The 25240-nt window shown below is 36.3% G+C and overlaps 1 protein-coding gene across 1 annotated transcript in view; it reads right to left on the bottom strand.

Moving 5' to 3' along the window:
- UBR1 (ubiquitin protein ligase E3 component n-recognin 1) overlaps window positions 1-25240 on the bottom strand; it is a 151198-nt gene that overhangs the window by 89462 nt on the left and 36496 nt on the right. The window contains exons 4-5 of the mRNA XM_061180408.1: window positions 16888-16998; window positions 4550-4680 (exon numbers count right to left, since the gene is read on the bottom strand). Coding sequence (XP_061036391.1) covers window positions 4550-4680; window positions 16888-16998 — 242 coding nt within the window. The remainder of the gene's footprint in view (window positions 1-4549; window positions 4681-16887; window positions 16999-25240) is intronic.

Raw genomic sequence — 25240 nt, 5'->3', positions numbered from 1 at the left:
CGTCTTGTTTATAGTTTCCCTTGCTTTGCAAAAGCTTTTAAGTTTTCATTAGGTCCCATTTGTTTATTTTTCTTTTTATTTCCATTACTCTAGGAGGTGGATCAAAAAAGATCGTGCTGTGATTTATATCAAAGAGTGTTCTTCCTATGTTTACCTCTAAGAGGTTTATAGTGTCCGGTCTTACATTTAGGTGTCGAATCCATTTTGAGTTTATTTTTGTGTATGGTGTTAGGGAGTATTCTAATTTCATTCTTTTACATGTAGCTGTCCAGTTTTCCCAGCACCACTTATTGAAGAGACTGTCTTTTCTCCATTGCATATCCTTGCCTCCTTTGTCATAGATTAGTTGACCATAGGTGCGTGGGTTTATCTCTCGGCTTTCTATCCTGTTCCATTGATCTATGTTTCTGTTTTTGTGCCAGTACCATATTGTCTTGATTACTGTAGCTTTGTAGTCTAGTCTGAAGTCAGGGAGTCTGATTCCTCCAGCTCCGTTTTTTTCCCTCAAGACTGCTTTGGCTATTCGGGGTCTTTTCTGTCTCCATACAAATTTTAAGATTTTTTGTTCTACTTCTGTAAAAAATGCCATTGGTAATTTGATAGGGATTGCATTGAATCTGTAGATTGCTTTGGGTAGTATAGTCATTTTCACAGTATTGATTCTTCCAATCCAAGAACATGGAATATCTCTCCATCTGCTGGTATCATCTTTAATTTCTTTCATCAGTGTCTTATAGTTTTCTGCACACAGGGCTTTTGTCTCCCTAGGTAGGTTTATTCCTAGGTATTTTATTCTTTTTGTTGCAATGGTAAATGGGAGTGTTTCCTTAATTTCTCTTTCAGATATTTAATCATCTGAAGGAATGATGAAAAATCATTGTATAGGATGATGTGTAGAGGAATGCGAGAGATTTCTGTGCGTTAATTTTGTATCCTGCAACTTTACCAAATACATTAATTAGCTCTAATAGTTTTCTGGTGGCATCTTTAGGATTCTCTATGTGTAGTATCATGTCATCTGCAAACAGTGACAGTTTTACTTCTTCTTTTCCAATTTGTATTCCATTTATTTCTTTTTCTTCTCTGATTGCCATGGCTAGGACCTCCAAAACTATGCTGAATAACAGTGGTGAGAGTGGACATCCTTGTCTCGTTCCTGATCTTAGAGGAAATGCTTTCAGTTTTTCACCACTGAGAATGATGTTTGCTGTGCGTTTGTCATATATGGCCTTTATTATGTTGAGGTAGGTTCCCTCTATGCCCACTTTCTGGAGAGTTTTTATCATAAATGGGTGTTGAATTTTGTCAAAAGCTTTTTCTGCATCTATTGAGATGATCATATGGTTTTTCTTCTTCCATTTGTGAATATGGTGTATCACATTGATTGATTTGCGTATATTGAAGAATGCTTGCATCCCTGGGATAAATCCCACTTGATCGTGGTGTATGATCCTTTTAATGTGTTGCTGGATTCTGTTTGCTAGTATTTTGTTGAGGATTTTTGCATCTATATTCATCAGTGATATTGGTCTGTAATTTTCTTTTTGTGTAGTATCTTTGTCTGGTTTTGGTGTCAGGGTGATGGTGGCCTCATAGAATGAGTTTGGGAGTGTTCCTTCCTCTGCAATTTTTTGGAAGAGTTTGAGAAGGATGGGTGTTAGTTCTTCTCTAAATGTTTGACAGAATTCACCTATGAAGCCATCTGGTCCTGGACTTTTGTTTGATGCAAGATTTTTAATCACAGTTTCAATTTCATTACTTGTGATTGGTCTGTTCATATTTTCTGTTTCTTCCTGGTTCAGTCTTGGAAGGTTATACCTTTCTAAGAATTTGTCCATTTATTCCAGGTTGTCCATTTTATTGGCATATAGTTGTTTGTAGTAATCTCTTATAATCCTTTGTATTTTTGCAGTGTCAGTTGTGATTTCTCCTTTTTCATTTCTAATTTTATTGATTTGAGTCCCCTCCCTCTTTTTCTTGATGAGTCTGGCTAATGGTTTATCAATTTTGTTTATCTTCTCAAAGAACAAGCTTTTAGTTCTATTGATCTTTGCTATTGTTTTCTTTGTTTCTACTTCATTTTTTTCTGCTCTGATCTTTATGATTTCTTTCCTTCTGCTAGCTTTGGGTTTTGTTTGTTGTTCTTTCTCTAGTTCCTTTAGATGTAATGTTAGATTGTTACTTGTTTCTTGAGGTAGGCTTGTATAGCTATAAACTTCCCTCTTAGAACTGCTTTTGCTGCATCCCATAGGTTTTGGATTGTCGTGTTTTCATTGTCATTTGTCTCTAGGTATTTTTTGATTTCCTCTTTGATTTCTTCAGTGAACTCCTGGTTATTTAGTAACGTACTGTTTAGCCTCCATGTGTTTGTGCTTTTTACGTTTTTTCCCCTGTAACTGATTTCTAATCTCATAGCATTGTGGTCAGAAAAGATGCTTGAAATGATTTCAATTTTCTTAAATTTACTGAGGCTTGATTTGTGACCCAAGATGTGATCTATCCTGGAGAATGTTCCGTGCGCACTTGAGAAGAAACTGTAATCTGTGGTTTCTGGATGGATTGTCCTATAAATGTCAATTAAATCTATCTGGTCTATTGTGTCATTTAAAGCTTCTGTTTCCTTATTAATTTTCTGTTTGAATGGTCTGTCCATTGGTGTAAATGAGGTGTTAAAGTCCCCCACTATTATTGTGTTACTGTCGATTTCCTCTTTTAGAGCTGTTAGCAGTTGCCTTATGTATTGAGGTGCTCCTATGTTGGGTGCATATATATTTATAATTTTTATATCTTCTTCTTGGATTGATCTCTTGATCATTATGTAGTGGCCTTCCGTGTCTCTTGTAACATTCTTTATTTTAAAGTCTATTTTATCTGATATGAGTATTGCTACTCCAGCTTTCTTTTGATTTCCATTTGCATGGAATATCTTTTTCCATCCCCTCACTTTCAGCCTGTATGTGTCCCTAGGTCTGAAGTGGGTCTCTTGTAGACAGCATATATATGGGTCTTGTTTTTGTATCCATTCAGAAAGCCTGTGTCTTTTGGTTGGAGAATTTAATCCATTCACACTTAAGGTAATTATCAATATGTATGTTCCTATGACCATTTTCTTAATTGTTTGGGGTTTGTTTTTGTAGGTCCTTTTCTTCTCTTGTGTTTCCCACTTAGAGAAGTTCCTTTAGCATTTGTTGTAGAGCTGGTTTGGTGGTGCTGAATTCTCTTAGCTTTTGCTTGTCTGTAAAGCTTTTGATTTCTCCATCGAATCTGAATGAGATCCTTGCCAGGTAGAGTAATCTTGGTTGTAGGCTCTTCCCTTTCATCACTTTAAGTATATCATGCCACTCCCTTCTGGCCTGTAGAGTTTCTGCTGAGAAATCAGCTGTTAACCTTACGGGAGTTCCCTTTTATGTTATTTGTCATTTTTCCATTGCTGCTTTCAATAATTTTTCTTTGTCTTTAATTTTTGCCAATTTGATTACTATGTGTCTCGGCGTGTTTCTCCTTGGGTTTATCCTGTATGGGACTCGCTGCACTTCCTGGATTTGGGTGGCTCTTTCCTTTCCCATGTTAGGGAAGTTTTCGACTATAATCTCTTCAAGTATTTTCTCGGGTCCTTTCTCTCTCTCTTCTCCTTCTGGGACCCCTATAATGCGATGTTGTTGCATTTAATGTTGTCCCAGAGGTCTCTTAGGCTGTCTTCATTTCTTTTCATTCTTTTTTCTTTATTCTGTTCTGCAGCAGTGAATTCCACCATTCTGTGTTCCAGGTCACTTATCCGTTCTTCTGCCTCAGTTATTCTGCGATTGACTCCTTCTAGTGTAGTTTTCATTTCAGTTATTGTATTGGTCATCTCTGTGTGTTTGTTCTTTAATTCTTCTAGGTCTTTGTTAAACATTTCTTGCATCTTCTCGATCTTTGCCTCCATTCTTTTTCCGAGGTCCTGGATCATCTTCACTATCATTATTCTGAATTCTCTTTCTGGAAGGTTGCCTATCTCCACTTCATTTAGTTGTTTTTCTGGGGTTTTATCTTGTTCCTTCATCTGGTACATAGCCCTCTGCCTTTTCATCTTGTCTATTTTTCTGTGAATGTGGCCCCTATCAAAATTTTTGATCAAGAAAAGAGCTAAAGACTTGGACTAAAGGGAGACACAGTGTTCCGAAGTCCCCACCTTTGTTCACAAACCTCTCGGGGAACCTGGAAGTTGGTCCAGGCCAGGATCAAACTGGGCAATTTACTTCCCTACTGGGATGAATGGCTGCTAGGACCTCGTAAATCCTTTAGAACAAGACCCCCAAAATGTTTTTTCTTAAAAAGCAGAAGCTCCTGATTAGGCTCTTCCTTTGGCTTAACTTCTGTATAGTGTCTTAAGAGAACATCTCATATAAATGGACATTTTGGAAGTATTCCAATGAGGCAATTCTCTATAAAATCTTCATAATGATAGTTAAGTTAAAGCAGTAAATAACAACAAAGACATCTTTCAAACACCCATTTTGCAATATAAATAACCAACATGAAAACTTCTCCCTTTTAAAAAATCCCCCACCTTATCTGGAGTTGAGGAGGCAGTTCTTTTTCCTCTTCCCATACAGTCATTTCTACAATGTATTTTATCACTGAAGGGAATATTTTCCTGGCTTGGGCAATTACCTCTTCATTCAACGGACAGCGTAAGTTCTGCAAGAAAGTATAGAAAAACATACTACCAATGTTGTATACAAGTAAGTGGATGAGGAAGATAATGTTATTAATTTATAGCGATAATTTCAATGAGTTCATTTACACCATCCTCCAGGAATGAATTTAACTTCAGCTCAAGAGGCTGCTATTCACATTGGTTTAGCTTAACTCCTTGTGGCCAAGTTGGTGCTACAGATGACAGAAAGGAAAGAAGGCAAAACCACAGAGGTCTCTTTTATGATGCTCTTCCTTATGAATATTCGTCCCTGCCTGAATAATTATATCATCAGAGAACAATGAGTTACAGGGACTGGTTATCCCCTCCAGCTGACAAAAACTTTTCTCACTACTTTATTTCAACTGATCCTTATAGCCACTCTGTTAAGGCAGAAAATTAAAGGCATTTAAAAGATAAAGGTCCCATCCAAGGTCAAAGAACCTCTAAACAGATATAAAAAGCAAGACTAAAATCTGGGCTTTTGACTCCCATGGGGGAAAAAAAATGTTAATTTCATTACAAAATACCACTTCCTTAATAAAAGGCTTGTTCAAACCAATTAGCTAAAAAAACACATTTAAATGCTCTATGTCATAAACCATTATGGAAATGTAAATAAAAACCACAATGAGATACGTCTTCATACTTGCTAAGGTGTCTATAATCAAAAAGGGAGATAACAATAAGTATTGGCCAGGATGTGGAGAAATTTGAACCCTATACACTGCTAGTGGAAATGTAAAATGGTGCAATTTGGAAAACAGTCTGAGAGATGCTCAAAATGTTAAGTATAGTTACCATATGACCCAGCAATTCTACTCCTAGGTATCTATCCAAGAAGAATGAAAACATATATCTGCACAAAAACTTGTACACAAATATTTGTAGCAGCATTACTCATAATAGCCAGTAAGTGGAAACGACCTAAATTTCCATAAACTGATGAATGGATAAATAAAATGGTATGTAATCCATACAATGGAATACTATTTGGTCATAAAAAAAAAGAATGAAGTACATGTTAAAAAAGCACTAAAGTTATACTTTAAATGGGTGAATTTTTTAATACATTATGCAAGTTACAGCCCAATAAGATGTTTAAACAAAGCAGTAAGCAGGAAAAGAAACATAGTAGCTCTTTAAGACACACACACACACACACACACACACACACATAAAATCCACTAGAAATTCAGTACAAGGCTTTTAATATTCAATTCTAACGTACCTGCTATAGACCGTACTAATGAACTGTATTTTATTCTGTGGTGACCAAAACATTAACCTACACATTTATTCTTTTGCACCTATTCTTTCTCACTCCCCAATGCTTTATTATTTTAATTTCTACCATCTCTTCAATATGTCACCTTTCCTCTGGAGATTTTGCTCAGAAGCTTTTGCTAGAGAGAGAGAAAAAAGAGTGCCAAAGGTACTAAGAGCAATATTAATCCACTACGTTCCTATTTCTTATTTTTTTAGCTCAATATTTCCTTTCAATTCTTCAGAAAAGTAGTCTGAATTAAAGAGTTAAGAGAATCTACTCATTACTTCCATACTGTATCAATCAGAGGCTAAGTTCTTCAGAAGAGGTCTGGTAAGTACAGAAGAAACTTTTTTTTTGTTTTTTATTTTTTGGCTGTGTTGGGTCTTCGTTGCTGCACGCGGGATTTCTGTAGTTGCAGCGAGCAGGGGCTACTCTTCATTGCAGTGCGCGGGCTTCTCATTGTGGTGGCTTCTCTTGTTGTAGAGCATGGGCCCTAGAGCACGCGGGCTTCAGTAATTGCGGAGCGTGGGCTCAGTAGTTGTGGCTCACGGGCTCCAGAGCGCAGGCTCAGTAGTTGTGGTGCACAGGCTTAGTTGTTCCAGGACATGTGGGATCTTCCCGGACCAGGGATCGAACCCATGTCCCCTGCACTGGCAGGCAGATTCTTAACCACTGTGCCACCAGGGAAGTCCAAGTACAGAAGAAACTTTTAAATAAATCATTTATAGCTTAGAAAACAAGAAGGTCCATTAGAGGGAACAAACGAGTGATAATCAAAATAGATTTTAAAAAACCTTAATAATTAACCCAGAAATGTACAGCAGGACTAGAAAGAAACTTCTCTTAAATACACTTTAAGAGATACTGCCAAATGCTGGATGATGGGCTGATTAGTATCAGCCAGGTCTAATTACATTTGGTAAATCCCTATTATGGTTGGCACAATGTCACACGCCTGGCAGAGTATGGATTTCACATTCACCAAAGCAGAGATGAAATAAATGCAAAGTACAAGGGACTGTTGGGTGGCAATTGATTAGTTATATGCTAGCCATAAGTGTCCTTCTCTCACATCTAGATCATGAATCAGATCTAGTCATTGCAGAATATCCAGATTTACCTTCAGAATACGCCTGAATGACCAATTACCTTTTGAATCTAATTATAAATCCAAAGAAATCCAAGAAGATCAGGTTAGTTCAGGACTAAATTCAGTGTACTGAGGCCATATGACTCAGGAAAACCACCAACAGACTGGAATCCCACGATGTAGGAAGAGGGAGACTAGTTTTGTAAACTTGATGAGCAATTTAACTCCCAAGGATTCTTCAGCTACTTAACACAAAACAGTGCAAAAACAGTTTTCTAGAATGATTAGTTATGGAATGAAGAGGATATAAAAATCAAGCCACAAAGCCCTCTGACTATATGCTAAACTATTCCAATACCCTTTAAAAAAATATTGGAAGAGGAAATGGAAATAATCAGAATGAAAAGGGTTCTTAAAACAGAAACAAGAGGGACTTCCCTGGTGGTACAGTGGTTAAGAATTCGTCTGCCAATGCAGGGGACACAGGTTCGAGCCCTGGTCCGCGAAGATCCCACATGCCATGGAGCAACTAAGTCCGTGCGCCACAACTACTGAGCCTGCGCTCTAGAGCCTGCGAGCCACAACTACTGAAGCCCGCATGCCTAGAGCCCGTGCTCTGCAACAGAGACAAGCCACCCCAATGAGAAGCCCGCGCACCACAACGAAGAGTAGCCCCTCCTCGCCCCAACTAGAGAAAGCCTGTGTGCAGCAATGAGGACCCAATGCAGCCAAAAATAAATAAATAAATAAATAAATTTATTAAAAAAAAAAACAAAACAGAAACGAGAATGAATAGAAAGGGACATCTGGTGATATTTAATCAAGCAAATTTTTTATTTGTCAAATGAAGGAATAATCATTTGGAATCAGGACAAATAAATGAGTAAGAGAGAAGAGGTAATCTAAAAATAGAGGGCTGAAGGACTTTCTGGTGGTCCAGTGGGTAAGACTCTGCGCTCCCAATGCAGGGGGCCTGGGTTCGATTCCTGGTTGGGGAACTAGATCCTGAACGCATGCCACAACTAAGAGTCTGCATGCCGCACCTAAAGATCCCAAAGGCCGCAACTAAGACCCAGAGCAGCCAAAATAAATAAATAAATATTTTTAAAAAAATAAATAAATATAAATAGAGTGCTGAACAATAAGGTATATGTTAACAATAGGTGAATGGGTAAAGAGTATATGAATATTCTTTGTACTTTATTTTTGCAACTTTTTACAAATTTGAAATTATTTCCAAATTCAAGGTTAAAAAAAAAAAATGTGCTAGAGTCCAGATTCTAAAGATCTGAATTTTAGTCCCAACTGTCACATTGTCTGGATTACTATGGCTCTTTAATACATTTAAAATCTGTTGGATCTATTCACACTCATAACTCTTCAGTTTTTCCTGGCAATTCTCATAAATTTTTCCAGAAGAACTTCTGATTACTTTTGTCAAGTTCCAAAAGAGAATTTGGCTGTTATTCTGATTGGGAATATAATGAATTTATGGACTAATTTTGGAAAAACTTTTATCGTTTGTAATACTGAATCTTCCAATCCAAGAATGAAATGTGTCTTCTGATTTTTTTTTTTTCTTTCATGCCCATACTCCCATAGGTGTATAGTTTTAAAGTTTTCTTAAAACAGACCTGGCAGATTTCTTCTTGGTTTTTTTCCTAGGTTTTTTTTTTTTTTGATGGTATAGCAAATGGGATCTTTTCTTTCACTACATTTTCTAAAAGCTATTGCTTGTAAGGGCATTCAAGAAATATTTTTTTCTGTAACAACCTAAGTGGGAAAAGAATTTGAAAAAGAATAGATACATGTATATGTAAATAAATAAAGTGACCTGCCTGAAAAAAAAAATTTTTGTTGAATACATTAAACTAATGATTTTTAGTATGTAAGTTCCGTAACTAACAACCTAACTAAACTCTACTATAGTTTCTAATTCTTTTTCAGTTAATTTTCTTGGGTTTTCAAGGTATAAATCATGACTATTTTGCCTCCTCTCCAATATTTATGTATTTTAGTTCATTCTGTTTGTCTATTTGACTGACTTCCAGAATAGTGGTAAATAATAACAGCAATAGTGAATTTCCTTATCTTGTCTCTATCTATAATGGGAATACACTAGTGCTTCATCATCAAGCATGATTAACAGCTTTTGATTTGAGGCCAATAATTCTGGAAGAAATTGAAAATCTTATCAAAGAGCTACTTTCCCAAAAAGTGCCAGGCACAAACAATTTCACAGATGAATTCCAAAAACAGTTCATTCTAGGAATGTAGGCATGATTATGTTATATTATTCTGTCAAACTTGATTTTACCTGTTAATGTTTTATTTAGGCTTTCAGCATAACAATTATTAATACAACTGATTTATAAATTCCATATTATGTCAGATCTGAAGTCAACATAACGTTGGCTTTATATAACAAATTTGGAAAATTTCCCTCTTCTGCCCTCTATGTTCAGGAACAATTTGTATGTTTTTGTTATTTGTGTAGTGTTTAAGTAATCGAGTGATTTTTATTTATTTTTTATCTTTTTTTTAAATACAGAGAAACAGAGAAACCGGTATAATAAAAACAACTTTTACCTAAATTTAGTAACTCTTTTTTCCATATATGCTTCCTTTTTTGTTGTTCAAGTATTTTAAGGTAAAAAATAGTCATCATGATATTTTACTCCTAAATACTTTAATATGTATTTAACATGGACATTTCCTTACATAATCTTAATACCCTTATTATAAATCTAATAACATTAACAATAACTTTTAAATATTATCTGATATCTTGACCATATTCAAGTTTCCTAATTATTCCCCAAATGTCTATCACATTTGGTTATGCCTCAAGTCATTTACATCTAAATGAATCTCCCATGCCCACCCCTAGATTTTTGTTCTTCATGACTGAGGTCAGGCCAATTTTTCCTATAAAAAGTTCTACATTCTAGATTTATCTTGAAATATCCTATATATTATATTTATCTTCCTTGTGGTATTCTTTATCTTGTTCATCTCTTCCCTGTATTTCCTATAAACTAGAAGTTAGATCTCAAGGCTTTATTAAGTTCAGGTAAAACATTTTTAGCAAGAATATTTCATTAGTGAGACTATGTACTTCAATTTCTTAGCAGCTTGAGATAAATTCACATACCATATAATTCACTAAAAATATACTATTCAATGGTTTTTATGTGCAACTATTACCACAGTCAGTTTTAGAACATTTTCATCAACTCAAAAAAACATACAAAAAACCTTTAATGATCACCCCCACAAGGTCTCCATCCTCATAGACCTAAAAAATCACTAATCTAGTTTTTGTCCCTATGGATCCTCTATTCTGGACATTTCATATAACTGTAATCATGTGTAATATGTGGTCTTTTGTAACTGGCTTCTTTCACTTAGCATAATGTTTTCAGAGAGTTCCTCTAAATTGAAGTATGTTTCAGCACTTTATTCCCCTTTATAGCCAAATAATATTCCACTGTATGGATATAACCTAACCACATTTGCTTATCCATTTATCAGTCGATGAACATTTGGATTGTTTCTAATTTTTATTAAGAATAATAATACTATTCTATTATTGTATAACACTGCTTTATTATAATAATAACACTATTATGAATAATGCTATGAACTTTCATGTATAAATAATTATTTGACCACCTGTTTTCAATTATTTTGAGTATGTCTAGGAGTAGAACTGCTGGGGCATGTAGTAACTCTATATTTCACAGGTTGAAGAACTGTCTCTTTCCAAAGTGGGTGCACCATTTTACATTTCCACCAGCAGTGTCTGAGGGTTCGAATAACACTTGTTATTACCTGCTTCTTGATTATAGCCATTAGCGGATAGTAAGAAGTATCTCATTATGGTTTTGGTTTGCATTTCTCTAATGACTTATGATGTTGAGCATCTTTTCATGTGCTTATTGGTTATTTATGTATATTCTTTGAAGAAATTCATATTCAGATCCTTTGCCCATTTTAAAAACTGGGTTGTGAAGAATTCCCCGGCTGTCCAGTGGTTAGGACTCCGTGCTTTAACTGTAGATGGCACAGGTTCAACCCCTGGTTAGGGAACTAAGATCCTGCAAGTCACACAGTGAAATGAAATGAAATAAAATAAAATAATAAAATGCCACCACTAAAAAAAAAGAAAAAAAAAACTGGGTTGTCTTTTTATTTTTAAGTTTTAAGAGTTCTTTATAAGTTCTACATACCAGTTCCTTTTATCGGATAATATGACTTGCAAATATCTCTCTCTCATTCTGTGTGCTGTCTTTTCACTTTCTTGGTAGTGTCCTTTGGAACATAAAAGTGTTTAATTCTGATGAAGTTCAATTTAAGTTTTTTTTTCTTTTATTACTAATGCTTTTGGTGTTACATCTATTAATCTATTGCCAAATCCAAGGTAATAAAGATTTATCCCTATGTTTTCTTGTAAGAGTTTTATTGTTTTTGCTCTTATTTTTAGGTCTTTGATCCATTCTGAGTTAATTTTTGTGGTTGGTGTGAGTTAGGGGTCGAGATTCATTCTTTTGCATGTGGATATCCAGTTGTCCCAGTCCCATTTGGTAAAAAGATTATTCTTACCCCAGTGAATGGTCTTGGTACTCTTGTTGAAAAATGGCTGACCACAGACGTGGGTTTATTTCTGGGATTTCAAATCTATTCTGTTAATCTATATTTTTGTCATTATGCCAGTACCACACTGTCTTGATTACTGTTGCTTTGTATTAAGTTTTAAAATAGCGATGTGTGAGTCCTCCAACTTTGTTCTTCTTTTCCAAGGTTGTTTTGGCTACTGTGGTTCCCTTACAATTTCATATGAATTTTAGAGCCATCTTGTCAATTACCCAAAAAAAATTTCCAGCTGGGGAACTGTATTGAATGTGTAGCTCAATTTGGGGAACATGGCCTTTAATATTGTGATTTATAATAAGAAATATCTTCATCCCAGTTTCTGGCACAGAGCTCCTAAAACCCTTGGAATTTCCCAAGTGAAGAAGTGGGGGCTGTCTTTTGTTACGTTTATGAGGTGACTTTTAGAAAGCACCTAAGGATGGGGGCTGGTTGCCTGGAGACCCAACCTTGTGATTAGAAGGTTGCAACTTTCAGTCCCATCCCCATCCCCAGAGGGGCTAGAGGTTGAATCAGTTGCCAATGGCCAATAATTTAACTAATCATGCTATGTAACAAAGCCTCCATAAAAACAAACAAACAAACAAAAAATCCCCCATGGGCTTCCAGAGAAATACACACAGATGTCTCTAAATACATAAAAGATCTACTGCTGCTAAATTCTTTCCAGGCAACGAAGCTTTCAGCCCCTGCATGCTCATCCTCTGGATACAAAAGGATGCAATGGACACTTTAAAATGACTACTTTTCTCTTCCTTAGGTCAGATAAATTCTGAGGTAAGCCCCCCGCCCCACTTTATTTTTCTTCCCGTTACATTTATATATAACTGAGTTGATTTGAAGCATCAAGACATGCACATGTTAGCACAAGTTAAGATCTGATCACATCTAAATACGCCTGCACTAAATCCAGAACTGTGACACAACAGCACTTAAGTAAAATCTTTGTAAATCTGCTTCCCTAAATCTGGGACACTGAGAAACAATTAGAAAAATGCAACACTGTCCTTAGAAACTGTACATGTTGAAGGAGTGGATATTCAACAAAAGTCTGTCAAAGACCATAAGTACAAAGTAAATACTAAAAATGTTGTAATGCAAGTAAAAAAATATATTCTTGTGAAAATATTTAGGTTTGCCAAAAATTGTCTTGTTAAAGCAAGACAGTTTATGCCATGCCCAATTATTTGTTACATGATTTCTGTGCAAATCTTTGTAACTGGACAAAGCCTCAGTCCTAAAATGTTCCTCTTTAATTAAAATTTATCCAGACTCAATCAGAAGAGTCCATTTGAATTTATTGTTTTACATAAACAACATTAGAATCTATTTATTTTTATATTTTTTCTTCCAGTTTTGAGATATAATTGACGTAGCACTGTATAAGTTAAAGGTGTACAGGATAATGATATGACTTAAATACATCATGAAATGATGACCACAATAAGTTCAGTCAATATCCATCAAGTCATATAGATACAAAATAAAAGAAAAAATATTTTTTCCTTGTGGTGAGAACTCAGAGTTTACTCTCTTAACAACTTTTACATATAACACACAGCAGTGTTAATTATTTTAATCATGGTGTACATTATAGCCCCATTATATTATTTATCTTACTGGAAGTTTATACTTTTTTGACCACCTTCATCCAATTCCCCCTCCTCCTACCAGCAGCCTCCGATACCACAAATCTGATCTCTTTTTCTATGAATTTATTTGTTTGTTTTTGAAGTATAATTGACCTATAATACTATGTTAGTTCCTGGTATACGACATAGTGATCTGATATATATTTGATAGTAAATAGTCACCATTTCAAAATGGTCACCGTAAGTCTAGTCACCATCTATCACCATACAAAGATACTATATAATTATTGACTATACTCCCCACACTGTACACTTCATACCCATAACCTATTTTGTAACAGAAAGTTTGTACCTTTTAACCTCCCTCACCTATTTTTTTCCTCTCCCCAACCCCATCCCCTCTAGCAAACACTTGTTCTCTGTATCTGTGACTCTGTTTCTGTTTTGTTATGTTTGCTTCATTTGTTTTTTTCTTTAGATTCCACATATAAGTGAAATCATACAGTATTTGTCTTTGATTTATTTCACTTAGCATAACACCCTCTAGGTCCATCCGTTTTGTCTCAAATGGCAAGATTTCGTTTTTTTTTTTATGGCTGAGTAATATTCCATTTTGTGTATGTGTGTATATATACACAGACACACACCACATCTTCTTTATCCATTCAGCTATTGATGGGCACTTAGGTTGATTCCATATCTTGGCTATTGTAAATAATGCTGCAATGAACATAAGGGTGCATATATCTTCTCAAATTAAATAAATTTTGTACTTCTTTTTTCTTAATTTCATCTTTGTATTGTTCATTACTATGCATAGACACAAGTAATTTTTGTATAATTATCTCATATCCTGCAACTGTGCTGAATTTATTAGTTCTAATAATGTTTTAGTGGATTCCTTAGGATTTTCTATATACAAAATCACGTCATCTGCAAACAGAGCTAGTTTTACTTCTTCCTTTCCAATCTGGGTACTTTTTATTTCTTTTTCTTGCCTAACTGCCCCAGCTGTTCAATTACACGGCTGTTGAATACTGCCCCAGTATTCAATTACAATACTGAATGGATATGCTCTGTGGCAAAAGCAGAATCTGCCTTATTCCTGATCTTAGGGGGAAAGTATCCAATATAATTATAGTTGTGAGTTTTTCATAAATGCCCTCTATCAGGTTAAGGAAGTTCTCTTCTATTATAAGTTTACGTCTCTTTTTTTAAATTAATTAATTAATTTATTTATTCATTTATTTTTGGCTGCGTTGGGTCTTTGTTGCTGTGCGCGGGCTTTCTCTAGTTGAGGCAAGCGGGGGCTACTCTTCGTTGCGGTACGCAGGCTTCTCATTGCGATGGCTTCTCTTGTTGTGGAGCACGGGCTCTAGGCACGCAGGCTTCAGTAGTTATGGTACGTTGGCTCAGTAGTTGTGGCTCACGGGCTCTAGAGTGCAGGCTCGGTAGTTGTGGCACACAGGCTTAGCTGCTCCACAGCAGGTGGGATCTTCCCGGACCAGGGCTCCAATCCATGTCCCCTGCACTGGCAGGCGATTCTTAACCACTGTGCCACCAGAGAAGTCCCTATAAGTTTAAGTCTTCTTATCATGAAAGTGTGTTGGATTTAGTCAAATGCTTTTGCTGCATCTACTGAAATGATCATGTGGCTTTGTTTTTTATTCTATTTATATAGTATTACATTAACTGATTTTCAGATGTTAAACTATGTACTGTATTTTACATCATACGAGGAGGCTCATTATGCCATATCAACCCAATATTCATAATGATGCTAATACTGATGACTGGTTTCAGGTGACAACAGTATGATACCCTCCCCCGCCCGCCTCACTATACAGTTTTGTTTTTTCCCTTATGACTAGCAAGTAATCTATGAGATGGTAATTCAGAACCATGTCAATATTGTTCCTCATCAACTCAAGTTTTAAGGGTTTTAGCATCCATTAATGATCCTTGTCTAAATCAAATATTTCCTTAGGGTTTGCAAAATGTTGATTTTTCTAATTCTATTATTCCTTCTCTATTAGCTAGCATTCCTGTAGAAAGAAGAGCTTTACCTCATGAACTGGAGATACTTGCTTACAATGAAATACAATTCCTGTTGAAAAGGTAGAATAAACTTTTAGTCCATCCCCTTCAATTACCAGTTTTTAGAGTAAGGAAATGATACAATAACCACTGCATGGCAACAAACAAGTTTTATTCTATTTAGTTCTCGTGTAAGTTTCATTATTAGAAACTCATGGATTTTTATATATTAAGTATGATTCAATCAATCATAGTGGTTATTTATTATTGTTTTTCTGATGCCCCAATTGTCCAACTCAGGTCAATGGGAGCCTTTTCAAACTGGGTTTTAGGTTCTTTTGACACAAACCCATCCTCACAAGCCTACCTTATCTACTCCCTAACTCACATGTGGAATCAGGTATTTTTACAAAAAGCCCTGATTTCTTTTAGTGGGAAATGGTACTTAAGAAATCAAAATATATATCCTAAGGGTATTCAATGCTATAGAGTTATCAGGAACAGTTTAAAAAGTACAAAAACTATTTATTCCTTAAGTTTTGAAAAGGATTCCTCTGTGAAACTATTTGAGCATGGCATTTTTTAGGAAGTACTTTCTTGTGACAATTTTCTAAATTTCTTCAATGGTTACTGCCTATTCAAGTTTTCTCTGTTTTTGAATAAATTATGGCACTTAATACTGTCTGATAAAAGAATCTATTTTCAAATGTATTCATTCAGAGTCACATAAGGAGCCTTTTATGATCCTTCTGTATCTGTGGTTCTATGGTTATTTCCCCATTCCTTTTTTTTTTTTTTTAAAGATTTATTTATTTACTGATTGATTGATTGCTATGTTGGGTCTTCGTTTCTGTGCTAGGGCTTTCTCTAGTTGCGGCAAGCGGGGGCCACTCTTCATCGTGGTGCGTGGGCCTCTCACTATCGTGGCCTCTCTTGTTGCGGAGCACAGGCTCCAGACGCGCAGGCTCAGTAGTTGTGGCTCACGGGCCTAGTTGCTCCGCGGCATGTGGGATCTTCCCAGACCAGGGCTCGAACCCGTGTCCCCTGCATTAGCAGGCAGATTCTCAACCACTGCGCCACCAGGGAAGCCCCCTCCCCATTCCTTTTTAATGGTCTACATCTGGGCTTGCTCGCAGTTTTTTTTCTTGCTTAGGACGTATAGTGGATAATCAGTTTGCTGACTTTTTTTTCTTTAAGAAAAGCAATTATGGAATTTGTGTCAATTCTACTGTTTTCTAATTCATTATATTCTCCTATCTATTAATAACTACTTCCATTTGCTCTTTTAGGTTAATATATCGTTTACTCATCAAATTGCTTAACAAAGAAGTATTCTAAGTTCATCTTTTCATTGTAAATTCATTCCTTCTTTAGAGAAATATGGAATATAATTATCAAACACTTAAATTCTCTAGAGTCAAATAAAACTCCATACATTTAAATATTATAACATAAAAATCAGGATTATCAATGGAATTCGGCTTAACCCATACACGTAACATTTATTTCTATTTAATTTCATCAACCTTAAAATAGTTAGCAATTTAAAAAATAGCAATATTCTTACCTCTTTTGTGGTACCTGCTCTTCCAGGTTCATGACTTATACAAAAAGGGCCAGTTTTCCATGCTTCTGTGTCTCCACAGTCACAAAATCCTCCTCCAGTAGAAGTATGCATCTGATAAATGAAAAATGAGTATGTCTTAATTTCAAAACATATCACAAAGCAAAGAAGAATGATAAAGATGACTCAAATAATAAATGTTTCCCTCTATTTCAACCTTAATTGCCTTTAATGTTATATATATATATATCTAAAAATATTGTGATTAGTTAACCAAAAAAAATCCTTAATACTTAATCACAACCAAACTGAACCTTCAAAATTGCTATTTTTAAAACATATTCAAAGTTTTTAAATAATAGTTTTTAAAACCCTGTACTAATGGAGGAGAACAGATTGTGACGTGTGCAAAAAATAATCTATACTTCACCCAGAATGCTTGAGTAGATTTTATGATTAAACAAACTTCTTAAAAATCATTATAATGATACTTGTATAAGTACTTAAGACATGTATAAAGTATTTTCATCTATATTGATGTTCCACAGCAACTAAAACTTATTCACAACATTTTCCCTTTGAGGGTTCCTGTAAAAAAAAATTATCTAAAATATCCTAATTTAGATAGAGAAGGATGACAATGACCTGAATTTGAATCTTCCCCAAATCTCCCCCCTCCAAAGCATACAACTAACAAGGAGAACAAATAAAGCCACACATGACCCATGTCTGCAAGATTACTAGGAGACAAAAAATAAATACCACAACCTTCAAATAGCTTGTTTTATCAGAGTTCCTGTTGCCTATCACTTCAAGCCTGTGGTTACAGACAATAGGAGAGGGAAGCTTAAGTGACCCCATGAAAGAGAACAGAGGGGTACAAAGGACTTAGATCAAGCACAAACAAAATCACACTCCAGAAGAGAAAGCCCAGTGCCAAGGGACAAATACTGAACACAGGTTAGGACTTGGTGGTTCACAGGGAAAGAGACTGAAACTGAGCAGGACCAGAAGTGGCCACCTCAGAAAAGCATTACTTTTGGAGGAAAATCAAATACATTAAAAAAGGTGGTAACCCATTATAGATGGGGCAGTAAATGAAAGAAGTAAATAAAAAAGAAAATTTAAGGATTCTATGAAACAAGAGAGAAACAAGACATGCCAAACCCTCCCCTCACCTCACCACCATCACCAATATCATCTATAAAATAAGTTACATAGAAGAGGGTAGAACTGACCGAAGAGAGCACTTGTGAAACCTATCCACGCAATGAAAAAGAACTGAAAAAAGTACACCATATCCACACAAAACTATTGCAAAAAAAAAAAAAGCCAAAAAATGCAAGTAAGAGCCAAAACCCAATTATGAAGCTGAAGAAAACTATACAATGCTCCAAACTGAATTACACAGCCTCAAACAAGCATTAAAAACCCTTAATCAGACTAAACACCTTTAATCATAAATACAAGAACTAATAACAGAAACGGACAAAGAAATAGGAATAAATAAAATGAGATTCGAGTGAACTAAGGGGAAAAACCAGAAGAAAACGATATCATATCAGAAATGATTTTTTTTTAATTACAAGATGATAGACTCAAATGAAAAGTTAATAAATAGCATTGAAACAAAGCAGGAAAACAAGAGAATGAAAATAAGATGAAGTAAAGAAATACTTCACAGTAGGCAAGCAGGAAAACAAGAGAATGAAAATAAGATGAAGTAAAGAAATACAGGGTCAGAGAAAAAGTGGTTGAAATAGATGATAGGCCTAATAGAGGCAGATGAGTATAACTGGAATCACCAAAGAAAAATCAAAACAATGGAACAGAGGTAATATTTAAAACTGTAATCTAAGAAAACTTCCTGGAAATAAAAGACCTGAATCTACAAATTCAAAGGGCCAAGAGTGACAGAAAAAACTCACTCAGTATGATCAACTCCAAAGTATATCCTCCTAAAACTACTGGACTTTAAAGATAAAAGTCCTGAGGCCCTAGGCAAAAAGATGAAATAACATAATCACAAGAAAATTAGACTGGCATCAGACTTCTCAATAACAACACATAAAGCAAGACAACAGCAGAGCAGCATTTTCAAGGAAAGAAACTGCAAACCAAGAATACTGTCTACAGCCGAGCTATAATAATATAATTTTGAACATGTCAGAACTTAAGGAACACAGTATACATGCGACCTTCCTGAGGAATCTACCTGAGCAGTGATCAGCAAACTTCTTGTATAAAGGAACACATAGTAAATATTTTAGTCTTTGCAGGCCATGGAATCTCTGTTGAATTACTCTATTCTGCTCTTGCAGTGAAGCATCAGCCATAGACAATAAATGAACCAGCATAGCCACGTTCCAATGAGACTTTATTTATAGGCACTGAAATTTTAATTTCATATAATTTTCATTTATCATGAAATATTATTCTTCTCATCTTTTTTCCCAACCATCTGAAAATATAAAAACCAAGCTTAGGGACTTCCCTGGCGGTCCAGAGGTTAAGACTCTGCGCTTCCACTTCAGGGGACACAGGTTTGATACCTGGTCAGGGAACTAAGATCCCGCATGCCTTGCGGTGCAGCCAAAAGAAAAAAAAAAAAGAATAAAAACCGAGCTTAGCTTGCAGGCAATACAAAAACAGATGGTGAGCCAGATTTGACCCACAACTGTAGTTTACTGACCCCTAGAGGATGCGCTTCAGCTGACCAGTGACTGGGGAAACTTCAGAAAAAGGACAGATGGCGAACATTTTATGTATTTAATTGTAGCCCTAAGAACAAATCAAGGGTGTTGAAAGATACATGGATAGAAGAATGTAAACATTATATGATCTCACAATCAGAAAGACTACAACTAAAAAGTGGGAGAAGGGAAAGAGAAGGCAACATAAGATTATAAACTATTAAATAGGTAACAGGAGGGAGTCAAAGATAGCATTAAAACTGACAGACTAGATAATAAAAAGTTACATAAGGGAGTAAAAAGGAACTAAAGGCACTATAAAAATTATTAGTACAAACAGTATCACTAGAACAATAGTAACAAAAGAAATTAGAATATACAAATCAATTTTATATACTGAAGAATGTTAGACTCATCCATGATTACTAAAAATGTAGTTGTTTCAAATGAAAGTAAAAGCATAACCTTAGTATAGGGAATGCCATGGAAGCAAGGCACAAAATCCAGAAGCATTAAAAAAAAAAAAATCTGGAAAATTTGACAACATATAAATTAAAATGTCAGTAAGGCAAATGATAGCATATATCAAGTTTAAAAGACAGAAAATAGATTTTATACAGTCAAAACATACACTTAATTTATAATCCAGGATTATCATCCTGAGGTTACCCAAGAAAAATGAAAACAAATGCCCACACAAAGACATGTACTTGAATGTTGGTAGCAGCTTTATTTAAAAGCTGGAAACAAGACAAATATTCATCAACTGATGAACAGGTAATATATTGTGGCATATCCATACAACGGCATACTACTCAGCAATAAAAAGGAACAAACTGCTGATACATGAGAGGCTCTCAAAGGCATTATGCTAAGTGAATATAACCAGATAGGAAACACTACGTACTATATGATTTCACTTATATGACATTCGGAAAAGCCAAAACTATAGGGACAGAAAACTGATCAGTGACTGCCAGGAGCTGGGGTAAGTGGGCAAGAGGACTGCCTGCAAACGGGCACTAGAGAACTTTTGGGAATGATATGTTTTATATATTGATTATTGTGGTGGTTACTGAACTGTATGTCTGTGAAAACTCATGGAAGTACACTTACAAGGGTAGATTTTATTGTATATAAATTATATCTCAAAAAATCTGACTTTAAAAATTATTAAAGACAAGCATAGTAAGAGAAAATATTTGTAAAGTATATAACATAGCAGTAAGAAAAAGGCAAAAGAAAAATAAGGATAAAAACAGGCAATACACAGAAGAAATTAAACATACAATTAAAAAATGAAAAGATATTAATAATACTAGTAATAGAAGTGCAAATTAAAATGAGATTATTTGACAAATGGATTGGCAAAAAGTAAAAAGACTGACTATATAAACTTTGGGGGTGTAGATAAAGAACATTCTCATATCCTTTTTTTATTTTTTATTTTTATTTTTGGCTGTGTTGGGTCTTTGTTGCTGTGCACGGGCTTCCTCTGGTTGCGGCGAGTGGGGGCTACTCTTCATTGCGGTGCACGGGCTTCTCATCGCAGTGGCTTCTCTTGTTGCAGAGCACGGGCTCTAGGCGCGCGGGCTTCAGTAGTTGTGGCACGCAAGCTCTAGAGCGCAGGCTCAGTAGTTGTGGCGCATGGGCTTGGTTGCTCCGCGGCATGTGGGACCTTCCCGGGCCAGGGCTCGAACCTGTGTCCCCTGCATTGGCAGGCGGATTCTTAACCACTGCGCCACCATGGAAGCCCCTCATATCCTTTTAATGGGACTGTAAATTGACACAGCAATTCAGGAAAAACATTTGGCAAAATCTATGAAAATTTTAAATGCATGTACCCTTAAATCCAGAAAATCTACCTCTAAGAACCTAGTCTCAAGCACTCTTTAAATTTTATTTATTTATTTATTTATTTATGGCTGCGTTGGGTCTTCGTTTCTGTGTGAGGGCTTTCTCTAGTTGTGGCAAGTGGGGGCCACTCTTCATCGCGGTGCGCAGGCCTCTCACTATCGCGGCCTCTCTTGTTGCGGAGCACAGGCTCCAGACGCGCAGGCTCAGCAATTGTGGCTCACGGGCCTAGTCGCTCCGCGGCATGTGGGATCCTCCCAGACCAGGGCTCGAACCCGTGTACCCCGCACTGGCAGGCAGACTCTCAACCACTGCGCCACCAGGTAAGCCCTCAAGCACTCTTTAATATATACACTGGTTTATATTAAAACAAAGGTATATGTGTATGTTCCATTATTTGTTGAGCAGTGAAAAACTGGAAACAGTGTAATTATCTAGAAAAGGGTGATGGGTTAAATATTTGATGACATATTCCTACAAAGGAATACATATAGCAATTAAATAAGGCAAGAGTTACTATATATATATCAACACAGAATTATCTCCATGATATATTAAGTTAAAATCAAGTTGCAGGGAGTTCCCTGGTGGCCTAGTGGTTAGGATTCCAGGCTTTCACTGCTGTGGCCCAGGTTCAATCCCTGGTCGGGGAACTGAGATCCTGCAAGCTGTGTGGCATGGCCAAAACAAAAAGTTGCAAAACAAAGTATATAGTAGGATCCCATTTGTATACACACAAACATCCTCCTAAACATATCAATATATATATGAGTGTACATGTTTGTATATGCATAAAGATCTGTAAGGATGTGCACTAAATTGTGTTCAGTTTAACAAAGAAAGTATGATGGGACAGAAAGGCAACGACAATTTTTATTTGTATTCTTTTGTATTATTTGAATTTTTAAAAGGTAAGTTTTATTGCATTGCCTAAATTATTTTTTTAATGTTGTTGTGTCTCAAAGACAATATATGAATATAAATTCTCATCATGTAGGATTATAGCAGGCTGTTAAAATAGACCCTGATCGTTATTTTTATACCTCAGAAAATACTGAGTTCTCATATACCCCTCCTTTTCCCTACCCCCAGTTTCCCCTATTATGAACATCTTGCAATAGTGTGGCACACTTGTTGCAATTGAGGAGTCAATGTTGATACATTATTTTTTTTTAATTAATTAGTTTATATTTGGCTGCTTTGGGTCTTAGCTGCTGCATGCGGGCTTTTCACTGCAGTGGCTTCTCTTGTTGCAGAGCACAGGTTCTAGGCGCACAGGCTCAGTAGATGTGGCTCGCAAGCTCTAGAGCGCAAGCTCAGTAGTTGTGTTGCACGGGCTTAGTTGCTCCGTGCCATGTGGGATCTTCTGGGACCAGGGCTTGAACCCGTGTCCCCTGCACTGGCAGGCAGATTCTTAACCACTGTGCCACCAGGGAAGTAAGTCCCTGATACATTATTATTAACTAAAGTCCATAATTTACATTTGGGTTCTCTCTTTGTGTTGTACATTTTGGGGGTCTTAACAAATGTATAATGGCGTATATACACCACTACAGTATCACACAGGGTAGTTTTACTGCACTAAATCCCCTGTACTCCACCTATTCATCCCTCTATCCCTCCCACCATCATCTCCCAGCCCCAGCATCCACTGATCTTCTTACTGTCTCCATAGTGCTGCCTTTTCCAGAATGTCATACAGATGGAACCATACAGTATGCAGCCTTTTCACAATGGCTTCTTTCATTAAGCGATATGCATTTAAGGTCCTGCCATATCTTTTCATAGCTTGATAGCTCATTTCTTTTAGGCACTGAATAATATTCCATTGTAGGACTTCCCTGGTGGTGGGAAGATAGTATTTCAGTATATTCTTTTTTTTTCATGGTTACCTTTTTGCGTGTATGTAAGAATGTTTAAGTTCTACTCTCTAAGCAAATTTCAATCATACAATAATACAGTGTTATCAACTATAGTCACCATGTTAAATACATTAGATCCTCAGACCTTATTTATCTTACTGTAGTTTTTTTTAAGGGATAAACTACTGAAAAGCTGGATATCACAAAGAAGGGTCACATTACACACAGCACAAAAAGCTCAAATTTTTATCTTTGTTATTTTCCTGTTCTCAAAAGGTTTTTTTGTTTTGTTTTGTTTTTTGTTTTTTATGCCTCTACTTTACTTTCAGTTCTCATCTTGGATTGTGCAAGATCACAGAGAAAACTCTTTGGTATGGGATATAACTTTTACATGTAAGGGAAAATTCAATTTTTGGCTCTTTGGTATTAAATTAAAATTTATATGAACACATGAAGTTTGACACTTAAAAACAACCTAAACAGGGCTTCCCTGGTGGTGCAGTGGTTAAGAATCCGCTGCTAATGCAGGGGACACGGGTTCGAGCCCTGGTCCGGGAAGATCCCACATGCCACGGAGCAACTAAGCCCACACACCACAACTACTGAGACTGCGCTCTAAAGCCTGCGAGCCACAACTACTGAAGCCTGTGCACCTAGAGCCCGTGCTCCGCAACAAGAGAAGCCACTGCAATGAGAAGCCCGCGCACCACAACGAAGAGTAGCCCCCACTCACCGCAACTAGAGAAAGCCCGCGCGCAGCAACAAAGACCCAACGCAGCCAAAAATAAAATTAAAAAAAAAAACAATAAAAAGTTAAGATAGTTAAGTATTCATTGATATGATTCTTTATCATAAACAATATATAATCAAGACGAACTATTTTTGTGTCTTCAAGTCAGATGCTATCAAGCAAACAGCAATCCTTTTTAAATTTTTAACTCAAAGACAAATAGGAAGACTCAATAAATTTTAATTTTCCAAATGTTCTCAGAAAGAATTATCAGAAGCATCCTCCAGTTATAAAACACAGGTGGGTAATCCATTTACCCCAAATGAACTACCTGTGTGTGTTGTGAGGTAGCAATGATAGAACTATGATCTTCTGTGGTGATAACACCCGCAATGCAGAAGCATTCCCTCTTCACATGAAGAGTGTGAATAACAAGAAGGGATGGAGAGTCACCTTTCATTATTTCATCAACTATTGGTGTTTTCACAGTATTTTAAATGCCTGATTTCAATTTTACAACAACAATACCAATATTTATTCTGAAAGGTAATCGTATGTTTCAAGTAACAGAACTTCCAACACGATCTCTAAGAATAATTCAAAGTTCTTTTTTTGGCCGCACTGTGTGGCTTGCAGGATCTCAGTTCCCTAACCAGGGACTGAACCCGGGCCATGGCAGTGAAAGCACTGAGTACTAACCGCTAGACCACCAGAGAACTCCCTAATTCGCAGTTCTGAACCATGCTTCAGAAAAACATTTCCAGCAGTGCAGGATTTATTCCTACTTCATCGTTGGTAATAACTGCACATGTCACTGCAGGAACTTTACATTCTTCTGCTGCAGACTCTTAAGACTGCTGTGAAAGGTGTACTTTTGGGAACAACTGAGTACTCCATAAGGCAGCCAGCAGCGTGACCTTAAAGGAAAACTTGGACATGGTGGAGCGGGTCTGGACAGAGATGCCATGCCATCTCCGTGCAGCAGCCCCACTTCCTCTGTGGTGCCGGGGACGGCAAAAGTTGTTCTGTGCTATTCTGTGACAAAAGGTTTTTCTTGGTGCTTTCTTCACATAGTACCTGCTCTTGGGTCTGCATCCCCATCGTTATTCTTTTCTTCCCCTTCTCTGCAGCAACACGCATCCCTTCTTATTTCTTCCAATCTTTTCTTTTAATGGCTTCATTTTTTCTTTTATTTTTTATTATAAAAAGAATATACA

This window comes from Eubalaena glacialis, chromosome 2 (assembly GCF_028564815.1).
Source record: "Eubalaena glacialis isolate mEubGla1 chromosome 2, mEubGla1.1.hap2.+ XY, whole genome shotgun sequence".
NCBI lineage: Eukaryota > Metazoa > Chordata > Mammalia > Artiodactyla > Balaenidae > Eubalaena > Eubalaena glacialis.
Note: the sequence above shows the minus strand (reverse complement) of the source record. Positions and strands in the feature narration are given on the sequence as shown.